The 13,833-nt window shown below is 37.8% G+C and overlaps 1 protein-coding gene across 3 annotated transcripts; it reads left to right on the forward strand.

Annotated features, from left to right (window-relative positions):
• Positions 1–483: 483 nt before the first annotated feature.
• On the forward strand, positions 484–12,230 carry LOC106089121 (beta-1,4-N-acetylgalactosaminyltransferase bre-4). Of its 3 annotated transcripts, none has more exons than XM_013254896.2 (6): positions 484–793; positions 868–1,169; positions 1,232–1,655; positions 1,723–1,845; positions 8,020–8,252; positions 8,749–12,230. In XM_013254896.2, exons 1-6 carry the CDS (start codon positions 666–668, stop codon positions 8,847–8,849), a joined length of 1,311 nt encoding a protein of 436 aa, XP_013110350.2. In that variant the 5' UTR covers positions 484–665; the 3' UTR covers positions 8,850–12,230. The 3 variants fall into 3 exon arrangements, with proteins under 3 accessions (XP_013110350.2, XP_013110351.2, XP_059225979.1); XM_013254897.2 differs by having other exon boundaries at positions 11,535–12,230; XM_059369996.1 differs by having other exon boundaries at positions 8,516–8,841.
• Positions 12,231–13,833: the final 1,603 nt, after the last annotated feature.

Here is a 13,833-nt window from a genome sequence, read left to right on the forward strand (position 1 = left end):
TAATGATATACCTAGTTCAATTACCGAGGGAATGATATTTACAAGCCAAAGATCACCAACTCTGCGACAGTTGTATCAATAGATTATTGTATTTTCGGGTTAAACAATAGGAACCAGCCGATCTATCGAACGTGCTACAAACAAAAAGTACTGCTCATAGCTGTTAGTATAAATTGAAAATGGTTAAATTTGCGCTGTAACCAGGTAGCTAGAACTTGAAATAAATTAAGTTAGAAGCACCGTTGAATTATAAATTAAAAGCAGTATTGTATGCTGCTTTATGTTTTCACATACCAAATTTAAATCATTTTTGTTATTCTCTTATTTACCGTTATTCTCTCACAACTGTAATTTTCTCTAGGGCCTTATTGTATCAGCTGATTGCAATATCCATACAAACGTTACGTTTTGGTTAATTTGCTTTTTGCATTTTTTTTTTAATTTGACGTTTGACATTATGACCGTCAAACTGTGTATATTGTCATCTGTATATTGATTGAAAATCTGGGCAATAAATAGGTTGTTGGGAGAGAAAAAATTAAAATTCTTATAAATGGAGCCTTATCAATGGGTTTCCTCATGTGCAGTTCCAGTCAAAGGGCAGTATAAACTTAATTTGTGAATTGCAAATCACACAAATCACATTAAATAAAGAACAACAAGGGATGACCAGTAAAAAAATTACACTGTTACGTTACTTGTTTTGTGGTGTATGCATGTTGCTGGCTTTAAACTTGTTAATTGATTATTTTGCCGATAAAACGGAGGTCTCCTCTTCATTTAGCCGTTTGAGGTAAGAACAAAACACACAATAAGCGGCATGTTTTAAAACGAATATGAATAAGGGTAATAACATTTCTTTTATAGCCTACGCAAAATTTACAAATATAATGGCACCGTACTTAGCTCTACAGGCAGCAGTAGTAGCAACAACATCAGCAGCAGCAGCAACAATAACATCAATAGCAACAATTCCTTAGCATCATTGGCCGCCTCCCTTCTTCCAATGACAAATGACTCTTCCTCCTCCACATTTGACAATTCTTCCAAACACAATCAGCAACTGGAACTGCACGGTAATAGTAGCGGCGATAGCCTAGTTGGCAATAACAGCAAAAATACCACAGAACTCCCTTTGCCTATTTGTCAAGACCCAGTAATAGAGGAGAGTAAGTGCTAAAAGAGCCTAATTTATTCATACAATGTACTATTCATTTCTTTATTCTTGCAGGTAGTCCTTTTGTACCTAATATAACTTTAGAATCTCTTGATGTTATCAATGACCAATTGGGCCTGTTATTGGAACCCGGTGGCGCTTTTAAACCAAAAGACTGTATAGCTCGGCATCATGTTGCTATAGTGGTGCCTTTTCGCGATAGATATGCTCATCTATCGATCTTCCTGCGTAATATACATAAATTTTTAATGCAACAGCGCATCGCCTATCGCATATTCATAATTGAACAAACAAATGGCAAGCCCTTCAATCGAGCCGCTCTTATGAATATTGGATTCTTGGAGGCGATGAAACTGTTCAAATGGGATTGTTTTATATTCCATGATGTTGATCTATTGCCATTGGATAATAGAAATTTATATAATTGCCCGCGGCAACCGCGTCATATGTCAGTGGCCATAGATAAATTTAATTATAAGTAAGTAAAACCAAATAGCATTCAATAGCCTTCAAAACATATAGCAATGAAACTTTTTTCAATCTAGGTTGCCTTATCGTACAATATTTGGTGGTGTATCAGCAATGACACGTCAACATTTTTTAGCTGTTAATGGATTTTCCAATTCATACTTTGGCTGGGGTGGCGAAGATGATGATATGTCAAACAGGTTTGCAAATTTATAATTCTCTTATCAGCTTAGTTTTTAAACGTTGCGTATTGAGTGGCATTCAAAAATGGTAATTTTATTGCCAATTCAATTAGCATATGGTAACGGGTTACAAAAAAGAAAAAAATTTAAATGATTTTTCAGCAAAGGTTCAACAAAATCAGGAAGTCCTTTAATAAATCGTGGCATCTCAAGAAGTCTAGTCTAAAAATTTTTCATAAAAAATGGTCGTAAAGAAAATCAAATTTTAAAAAATTTCTCTCAATTTTTAGAAATTCTTTTAGGAAAATTTCAATAACAAAAGCAAATTTTGAATCAAAAATAAAAAAGTGGTAGCAAAAATTCACTTTATAGGGCGCACATCCGATTTCGCTGAAATGTGGTATGTAGATGTGGCCTGATCTCAAATGAAGCCCTTTTTGGGACAAAAAGTCCGTGGACCCCACTAGGGCCTATATTCATCCCCTCAATGGAAACTGCTGCAACCTAAGCAACATGGATATGAAATGGAAATGAAAAAAGCAAAAAAATGGTCTATTATTTCGGATAAAAGAGAAAAGCGCCGAAGGTAAAAAAATTGTGCGATTTTTTTGAAAAAAATTTCGCTTGCAGCGCTTTTCTATTTTTGAACAATAAAATAAAGCCAATTTTCACTTTTTTTCATTTCCATTTCATATCCATATTGTCCAGGTTGCGGCACTTCCCATTTAGGGGGGATTATAGGCACTAGGGAGGTCCAAGGCCCTTTGACCCAAAAACCTTCTTCAGATTCATGTTCCTGGGGACAACCTACATCTACATACCAAATTTCGGCGAAATCGGAGGTGCGCCGAATAAAGTGAATTTTTCCCGAAACTGTAAAGAAAATCCTCGGCCTCGAACATATGAGAACGGATTAAAGCTAAATTTGCTCCCATGATTAGATTTAGCTAAATCACGGATAAAAAAATTCAAGTTTTGGGCCATAGGCACAAGTACTGTATGGTACTCAAAAATGTGGGGCAAGTGTAAGAGATCCGCCCCATCGTCAAAACCGCACTGAAACGGCTATATAGACTGATCGGTACAATGTGGAAATTAAATGAACGGTATTTCGGAGTAGTATACGAATCTGATGTACAACAATATGTACTAAGTTGTAGTTTTTGTTGTAGTAGTGTGTTCTGTTCTATCTTAAGTCTGCTTAGTTCTGTTGAATATCTAGATCCAGGAACACTGCGACTAAGGAGGGGTGCGTCTCTCGAGGGATCTGGATCTGAGACCAGTGGGTCTGACAATCATGTGACGTGTGATATTTTAAGTCACAATCAGGACGGGACACACATCTTGCACGTTGTCATCTCTATCCTTGCCTTGTAGGAGTTAAGGCGGCTGCATCTGCTGGATCGTAATTGAGCCAGAACCACTCCGGTTTGCCGGGGGAGGTCAATTTCTACAGTTGCAATGGTAGGCGGTAGTTCTCCATGGACTACATTCACTGCATCTGCTACCGTGTTCTCTCTTATAGCGCTGAACCTCCCCTTGTAGATGATCCACCTTAAGGCTTCTGGGTGGTGGATATCTATCCACAATATATTGGTTTGGATGGTCCCTGCGATAACACCCCAGATAGTATTGCTTAGACATCATGTAGTTATGTCTTCGCATGGCTAGGATCCTTGTCTCCTGATGGGATGGTCAACGTGAGAACTGAGAAGACAGCCCGCCGGCATTCTGACAGATCTAAATATTATTCGACTACATATCACATAGCTGACGAGATCACACTGACGCTGCATAACTTACCACAGACCGCCTGGTCGTTCCTAGGGGGCATTGCCACGAAATGTGATGCGCATTAAAATATCCTAGAACCAGACAATTATGGCCAGACAGTAGGCCACTAATGTCGTGCCTGTAAACTTGGCCACTAATCGCGTCACAACAATCAACCGGCGGTACACCGATATAGAGCTATACACTTTGTATAGCTCTATATCGGCACCGGACTTGACTGCTTTCCGATACATTCTATGGCACTAGCTCCAGACGCAGGCGAGATGGGTCTATACTGCACGGAATGGTGTATCACGAAGACCAATCCCGCACCAGCACTTCTTAAGCGATCCTTTCGTAGCATATTGTATTCGTGACAACTCTGCAGGCTGCAGGTGTTTGTCAGCTTTGTCTTCTGGATCGCTGCCACCAATATGTTCTTCCGACCCATAAAATCTACTATCTCGTCGATCTTGCCTTGGAGGCCGTTGCAATTCAAGTGCAAGAATTGAACACTTTTCGGCACTGGCCTGGGAATATTGGAGCTGGAGTGCTGCTACTGCGTATATTGCTGGACGGAGAGGTCGAAGGGGCCATAGAGTTTGACCACGAGTACGCCGAAAGCGACGACAACAGAATAGATCTGGCTCAATTACGATTCGGCTGATGGAGCCACCCCAACTCAAACAGAGCGAGAATTGATGCTAACGTGCAGGATGTGGAACCACACAACACCTCTTAAACTGCCCAGCCAGATCCAATCGACGCAGATTCGGATCCCACTCCACCTTAGTAGCATAGTTTCTGGATCTGGGTAATCAACAGAACCAAGAAGACGAAAGATCACAACACACTGTTACAACAACAACAGCTACGAAGCATGTCGCCCACTACTGTCTATGTTCGCACAGCAAATTGAAACATTTTCAGTGCGACTATACTCGTGTCGCTTAGGTTAGCATGGCGTGAACATCAACAAAATTTTCAGCGGTTGTTACCCCTTTACTAATGCTGGCTACATTTGTAAGGTATCCTGCCATATTAAAACTTCAAAGTCACAACTGTTTTGCTATCTCAAAAGAACTGTTTTTATTGGGAACTACAATAAAATCATATAATTTCACAAGTGTTGTGCGGCCCGCCGTTCGGACTAGGCATAAAAGGGGAGGTCCCTTATCATTGTGCATAAACTTTAATCGGACTGTACTCATTGATATGAGAGAAGTATTCCCGTTCCTTAATGGAATGTTCATGGGAAATTTAGTTAGTAGTTAGTACTATACTCCTGTAGCGACGTAAGGCCTTCTTCATGCACCGCACAATGGGCCCGGTCCATGACCAGTTTCGGAGGCAAAAACTCCATTTTTGAACTAAGCAATCGTCAAAAAGCTCAAAAACAAAATGTGGAACTAGGTAGCAACACAGTATTTGGAAAGATCTGGTAAAGTTGTCCCCACTTGAAATTTTTCTCCGAATTGGCCACAATTTTGCACTGACTTCTCCTATGACCGCCAATATCCACGTCATATGGTTCAAAACGGTCCATAACCTGATATGGCTTTCATGTAAACTGATATCCAGATTTTTCTTTTCACAATGATTTCTGCTATTACCTACAACATCCAAGCCAAGTATGACCGGAATCTATTCATAACTTGCTATAGCTCCCATATAAACCGATATCCCGATTATACTTCTTCAGCCCTAGTCGACGCAATTCTTTTCCGATTCGGCCGAAATTTTTAACGATGATTTCAGCTATTACCTCCAACATCCAACCCAAGTATGACCTGAATCGAGCTATAACCTGATATAGTTCTCATATGAACCTATCGGAGATAGGTTCGGGAGATAGGTTTATATGGGAGCTATATCTAAACATTGACCGAATTGTTTATGTTTACGGCATATTGCTGCAGTTGAATCCTTAAGATCATGAAAGTAGACAAAATGACCTTTCAACCGATATATTAGGTTATGGACCATTTTTGATGTGGATGCGCGGTCAAAGTAGAGGTCAGTGTGCAAAATTTCATCAAATGGGATAATAATTGCGCCCGGAAGGAGCACAAGAAATCAAGTTCGAAGAGGTCAATTCAACGCCCACCGCTATAAGTAGACGTGGCGTAGATCGTTTTGTTGCTGTTTCCTGGGATTATTTGCTTCTAAAATCCTTGATTGGATCCACAGTGCAGTGCGCCGGTTACAACTCACTGACACTATGTTGGCAGCTAGACCTGAAGCCGCGTCGCTAATCTTTCTTTTGTAATTCGGAGGTATTTTGTTTCTAAACCTCAAATTCGTGTTCCAGGTGTTTCACATATGTGAATCATTTTGTGTATGGCGAGTTTTATTGCAAACATTTTAATATAACATTTGCATATTTCCAATAAGTTTTTAATTAATCCAATTAAAAAATTAATTGACCAAAAATGAATTGAAATTTTTAAAATTTCTATAATTTTTTAATTTGATCAATTAAAAAATGTATTGGACATTTCAAAAATGTTCAATCATTTTTTGAATTGAAAATGCGATTTTTATACTCTTCACCATAGGATGGGGTTATACTAATTTCGTCATTCCGTTTGCAACACCTCGAAATATTCGTCTTAGACCCCATAAAGTATATATATTATTGATCGTCATTACATTTTAAGTCGAATTAGTCATGTCCGTCCGTCCGTTCGTCTGTCGAAGTCACGCTAACTTTCGAAGGAGTAAAGCTAGCTGCTTGAAATTTTGCACAAATACTTCTTATTAGTGTAGGTCGGTTTGGATTGTAAATGGGCCATATCGGTCCACGTTTCGATATAGCTGCCATATAGACCGATCTTGAGCTTCTTGAGCATTTAGGGTGCGCAACTCTAATCCGATTTGGCTGAAATTTTGCACGTGATGTTTTGGTATCACTTCCAACAACTGTGCCAGGTATGGTATAAATCGGTTGCTATCCTGATATAGGTTGCTATCCTGATATATATGCATGAAGTGTTCTAGTATGACTCCTTACAACTGTGCTAAGTATGATCCAAATCAGTCCATAACCTGATATAGCCGTCATATAAACCGATCTCCCGATTAAACTTCTTGAGCCACTAGAGGGCGCAAATCTTATCCGATTTGGCTGAAATTTGGCATGACGTGTTTCGCTATGAATTCCAAAACTTTGCTAAGAATGGTTCAAATCGGTCTATAACCTGATATAGCTGCCATATAAGCAGATCTTGGGTCTTGACTTTTTGAGCTTCTAGGGGGCGCAATTCTTATCCGATTTGGCTGAAAATTTGCATGAAGTTTTTTATTTTGATTTCCAACGACTTCGTCAAGTTTGGTCTCGATCAGTCTACACCTGGATATAGCCGCCATATAAGCAGATCTCCACATTAGATTTCTTTGGCTTCTAGAGGGCCCAATCCGTTTTGGTATGACTTCCAACAACTGTTCCAAGTAATGTCTAAATCGGTACATAACCTGATATAGCTGCCATATAAACCGATCTCCCAGTTTGACTTTTTGAGCCTCTGGAGGGCACAATTATTACCTGATTTGCCTGAAATTTTGCAGGTGGTGTTTTTCTATGACTATTGTTTTCATTCAAAGAACTATTGAAAAAGTCATTCAAAGAACTTGACAAATGCGATACTTGGTGGAAGGTATATAAGATTCGGCCCGTCCGAACTTACCACACTTTGTCTTGTTTTAATTGAAAATTTTTCAGTGACATTTACCAAAAACTGGTTGATATTATCATTCTAAAAAATAAATTGGCACAATTGGCGATTGAAACAGATTTTTATGTTTTTCTGTGTAGTAATGACATATTATTTTAGGCAGATTGTAACTTCATTATTTCGGGGGCAGTGTAAATCCAGTCAGTTTTTTTCAGGAAAAGTGGTAATGTATTTTTTTTTAACAAACGGCCGATGTCTAATCCTCTTTATGGCAGTGATCGCATTAATTAGTCTAGCGACGATGTCCTTCAAATATTCCAGTCCTCAACGTTGTCGCGATACACAGGCTAGGCATATTATAGGATTATATGTATAAAGGCCACCATAGCGTAGAGGTTAGCATGTCCGCCTATGACGCGGAACGCCTGAGTTCGAATCCTGGCGAGACCATTAGAAAAATTGTCCTAATGTTGGCAACATTTGTGAGCTACTATGCCATGTAAAACTTTTCTCCAAAGAGGTGTCGCCTTGCGGCGCGCCGTTCAGACTCGACTATAAAAAGGAGGCCCCTTATCATTGAGCTTAAAACTTAAATGGGACTGAACTCATTGATATGTGAGAAGATTGGCCCGGTTCCTTAGTGGAATGTTCATGGGCAAACTTTGCATTTTGCATATATAAATCATTTTTTATATACTCTTAACTGTTATATGTATTTCTATTCATATTTTACTATTTTTTACAGATTACGAAATGCCAACCTTTTTATAGCACGATATCCCATCAATATTGCACGTTATACCATGTTGAAACATCAAAAGGAGAAAGCCAATCCCAAGCGTTATGAGAATTTGGTGAATGGCATCAATAAATCTTCGATGGATGGCTTGAATTCCATAAAATATGATATCTACAGTTACAAATCGTATCCAACGTTTAGTTGGTTTTATGCTGAACTAAAGATCTCCGAACAAAAAAGTTAAATTTAAACAGAACCGTTTTCTTTCATCTAATCTTATTCATACATACAGATGATATACATACACACACACACATATATATATATATACATCTATATCTACATGCATACATACAGCAACAGCAACAACTTTTACAAAACAAACAATCTTTCTTCGAAACATTTTTGAAACGATTCTTATTCTTGTTATTCTTGCCTCTTCTCTTTCACTTTTTCCTCCCCATACGAATTTTCCTCCTCCTCCCCTCTTTTTTACTTATAGAATCAAAGAAAAAACGAAACAAAAACAGAAAAAAGACAAAACAAAACAAAACTCATTTAACATAGTGATATAGCGATATTTAAAACTTGGGACATTATAAGGAAACAAGTATATATATATAGAGAGTAGTTGTTTAGTATGGAAATTATTAGATTTTCAATTCCATTGATCAATTATTACTATTATTTTTTTGTTTGGTTGCTCTTTTTCTTATGATTTTTCAACAAATTTAGTAAAGATTATTATCTCATTAGACTTATTTCATCCTGCCAATATATGGAGAAACTCATTGCTTCCTTTTTATGGATTTGATATTAGGTACATATATTTTTAATCTTAGAAATTTAGTAGATTTTTTTACACACGGTTGATAGCCTGTCTAAAAACACTGAAGCGTAAGAAATGGATGCCAGGTAATTACTTAAACAAAAATACAATTTTTACAAATTATTGTTATTTGACTTTTCAATAGTTTAGTATGTATGTATATACTATATTTTAAATTGTGTGTTCATGTTTAACATGGTGGTAGTGTTATTTTTTTTGCCTTTTTTGTGGAAAGAGAGCAGATTTTTTATTTAAGTTTTATTTTATCATTTGTCCTTGTGTTCATTATTTTAAGGATTTCGAGTTAATCTTTATTAAGGAGTTGTAATGGAGGTTAAACTACTGCAGATATAATTTCGAAGTTTAAAATTTACACTTGGACTCAAAAATCCCTGGTCTAACAAGAAGAGTTGAATAAAATTGAGATAATTCGTCAATACGGGAGCTGCTATATAAGTTTCTGGCCTAGGTAACACTAATGTTGATTACGATTCTAGAAATCCCATGGCAGCCGGTTATTCGTACCGGATTGACCCGATGGATTCCTTCATCGGCAAGGGCTGCCGCCTCAGTGTAAAACACACTGTTACAACTACTACGATTCTAGAAAAAATGTTACACATATACGGCCCAATATATTACAAATGTCGCTCTAATCCTTTCAAAGTGTAACACTTTTTAGATTTCAATCGAATCTTGTATATAAAATTCAATTTGTGTTTGTCGGATTGTTTGTTCCGTATAGACGAAAAAACGGCTGAACCGATTACTTTGAATTTTTCACAGATTCTGTAGGTTGGTCTGTAAAGAAACATAGGCTATATAATTTTTTTATGTCTGGAGGGTGGCGGACCCTCCCCCTTACCCCAAAAGTACTAACCAAAAAGAAAAAGTGAACCGATCGGGACAATATGGAATTCACATGAAAGATATTCAAGAGTAGAGTAAGAATTTGATAATAAAAGTTGGGTCCAAGTACCTGAGGGGCCGCCCCAGCCCCAATACCCCTTAATATAGATTTATTTGACGATCATCACAATATGGGACTCAAATAAAAGGTATTCGGGAGTAGATTACGAATATGGTCAGGAAGTAGGAAAAGTACCTTTATAATTTATGGATAACGGACGGGGGCGACCCTCCACTGTTACCCCAAAAACACCACCCAAAATCAAAAGTGGACCGATAAGGACAATATAGGTATCAAATGAAAAGTATGCGGGAATAGATAACGAATCAGGCATATAAATTCATGTCGAAGTATAGGGGGTATCAAATATTGGACTCGGGTTTGTTAGAACAATATGGATATCAAATGAAAAGTATGCGGCAATAGATAACGAATCTGGCATACAAATTCCTGTCGCAGTATATGGGGTCACCCCGGCCCCATAAAAACGCCCAAATTGGGCACATTAGCCAATCACGGATATATGGGACTCGGTTTGTTTGAAAAACGGCAGAACTGATTTTCTCGAAATTTTCGCATATTGTGTTGGTTGGTCTGGAAGGAAACATAGGCTATATAATTTTTCGGTATCGGAAGGGGGACGGACGCTCCCCCTTATGCCAAAAAACACGACCCAAAATCAAAAGTGGACCGATCGGGACAATATAGGTATCAAAAAGAAAAGCATGCGGGAGTAGATAACGAATCATGTCGAAGTATAGAGGGTCACCCCTCCCCCACAAAAACGCCCAAATTTGGCACCTTAGCCAATCACAGATAAATGGGACTCGGTTTGTTTGAAAAACGGCAGAACCGATTTTCTCAAAATATTCGCATATTGTGTTGGTTGGTCTGGAAGGAAACATAGACTATATAATTTTTCGGTAACGGAAGGGGGACGGACGCTCCCCCTTATGCCAAAAAACACGACCCAAAATCAAAAGTGGACCGATCGGGACAATATAGGTATCAAATGAAAGGTATTGGAGAGTAGAATACGAATATGATATGGTAAATTTGATTCTAAGTACCCATAGAGCCGCCTCAACGCCAAAACTCTCCCAAACAGACGTATTGGACATTCATTTCAATATGGGGCTCAAATGAAAGATATTAGGAGTAGATTTTGAATCTGGCATACAAAATCATATCGAAGAATAGCGGGTCATGCCACGTCATACTTAAAATATCTGCAGTCCTTGAAACTTTTTGTTTACCCTAAATCTTCCTTTGACATTGTACAGTGAGTCCTTTTGTAATATTCAATCTCAGTTCTTCTCGAAATTAGAAAACTATGTCTTGTGATATTCGAGAAATTACTTTTTTAATTCAGTTGCATAGTGTAATTTTAAGTCGTCTTATACATTAATTTTAAAAGTGCAATAAATGTAATTTAGTGCATAACTCTTAAAGCTTTAACTTAACATTTTGCTGAATAATTTTTATAAATAACACATTTTTGTTTTGTAATATAAGTTTTAAATTTTTAAACTGCCCCAAACACAACTGCCTACACTTAGTGTATTTTATTTTATTTTATTTAAACCAACCGAAATAGTTGATATACCTAGTTGATTCCGCTTCAGTGCTTTTAGATGTTTTTTTTTTTTAGAACAAAATGAATCTCACTTTCCATCCATGCGAAAAGAAGAAAATCCGCAAACGCAATTCTTCGTAAACAATTCTTCCATTATTGTTGTTAACATTATTATGTATTATTATTGATTTATTATTTTATTCCAGGGCATTTTAAATGCAAACTTTGTTCCTTTCCTAGCCCTTCCCCCCTCAAAAAGAACTCGAAGGGTTTTGGATGGTAGTTGATGATTTTAATTACAAAACAAGTAAAGAAAGTATTTTAATTCGTCTCAATCGATATAATGTTTTTAAATATTCCAGATAATTATTATTATAATTACGATTATTATTATATACTATATTTGTATTATATGTAATAAAAAGGAACAGAAAACAAAGACAAAAATTAAAAAAAAAAAGAAATACAAAAACGAGGAAAATCTTAAATACTTTTATATACATCAAACCATGACAAATATTGCTTTAACTAAATAATTAAATCTCATATATATACAACACATAGGATGAACAAAAACGAAACAAAACAAAAAAATTAAAATAAATCAATTGGAATAAATGAATTAAATTGTTTGTGATACAATATTATTGTTACAAAAGAATAAGAAGAACAACAAAAACAAGAAGCGAAAAGAACAAAATTTAAAACGGAAAACTTAAAAGACATACCCTACGAACTATTTGTAAATTATTTAAAATACAACAAGAAATTATATTAACTAAAACTTTATTAGGAAATTTCATCAATATTAAAAAAAAGACAACAACAAAAAACAATAAGAAAAATGTACATAAGATTAAAGCTCTTCTTTTTTTCAATAAATCTACAAAACTGAAACAAAATCGTATAAATGCTTAAGTGTTTTACACCAAAAAACCAAATCAGGAAGCCAACCCAGCAAAAACTTAGTAAGAATTTACATGTCATTATTTTTGGCATGTAAAATAATGGACTACTCATTACCCTTAGATTTACTAGCTGCTAAAACAAGTTATCAATTTACCGTGGGCGAAGTTACGAATGTCATCCGTGGCGCCAAATCTTCCAAGGCGTTGGGCCCCGACGCAATCTTTACATTAATGTTGAAGAATCTGGATTCACCTGGAGTTGAGTACCTTACCACTGTCCTCAACCTGTCATTGAACACTCTTATAGTTCCCGATGTCTGGAAAATGGGCAGAGTGATCCCGCTACTGAAGCCTGGAAAACACCCGAGTTTGGGGGAGTCGTACAGACCGATCACTCTTCTCTCACCAGTAGCCAAGACACTTAAGGTATTACTTCTCCCGAACCTCTTAGGAGAATATCAATTCGCCGAGAATTAACATGGATTTCGAAGACTGCATAGCACAACAACAGCTTTGCATGCCATCACCGCACACATTTGCCGTGGCTTTAATCAGACCAGGCCATGTGATAGGACGGTCCTCGTGGCACTGGGCCTATGGAAGACATTCGATGCCAAATTATTTAAGAACATCGCCAACACGTCCCGCCAGCCAGGCCTGAAACGATGGGTCGCGAATTATCTGTGTGGTCGCCAGTCATTTGTGGAATTTAGGCATAAGAAGTCGAAACACCTTAGAGTGAAACAGGGAGTTCTCCAAGGTGGGGTGATATCTCCGGCACTGTTTAACCTCTACCTATACTCCATTCCACCCCCTCCAGACGGCATAGAGATCGTATCATATGCGGACGATTGTACGATCATGGCATCAGGCCCCCCACCTATTGATGACATCTGCGATAGGTTGAACGTCTACCTCAATGAGCTTGCCTCATATTTCGCTGCAAGAAATCCGAAGATATCCGCACCAAATCTTCAGCCACATTGTTCACTACAAATACGAGTGAGGTGAATACTAAGTTGACTGTGATGGTCGATTGAGAAATGATTCCGACTACCAAGTGTCCCAAAATACTTGGCGTCACGTTTGACAGCTCTTACACATTCTCCCCACAGGCCATAGCAATCTTCTATAAAGTCAAAAGTAGAAACAAGGTCCCCAAGTCACTTACTGGCAGCACTTGGGGTGTAGACAAAGAAACCTTGTTGACCACGTACAAAGCAATTGGCCGGTCTGTGGTAGGTTATGCAGCGCCAGTGTGGTCTCGTCAACTTTGTGACACGCAGTGGAATAATATTCAGATCTGTCAGAATGCCGCCCTCTGAACTGCGACTGGCTGTCTCCTCAGTACTCATGTGGACCACCTCCATCAGGAGACAAATATCCTACCAGTGCGAAGACATAACTACATGCTGTGTAAGCAAAACCTTTTGGGCTGTTATCGCAGAAACCATCCAAATCATCATCTTGTGGATAGACATCCACCGCCCAGAAGCCTTATGGTACATCTAAATACATGATCTAGAGCGTGAGGTTCAGCGCTACAAGAGAGAACCTCTAGATCAAGCGGCATATCAAGTGGGTCTAAACAACATTC

This window comes from Stomoxys calcitrans, chromosome 5, assembly GCF_963082655.1.
Source record: "Stomoxys calcitrans chromosome 5, idStoCalc2.1, whole genome shotgun sequence".
NCBI classification, from domain to species: Eukaryota; Metazoa; Arthropoda; class Insecta; order Diptera; family Muscidae; genus Stomoxys; species Stomoxys calcitrans.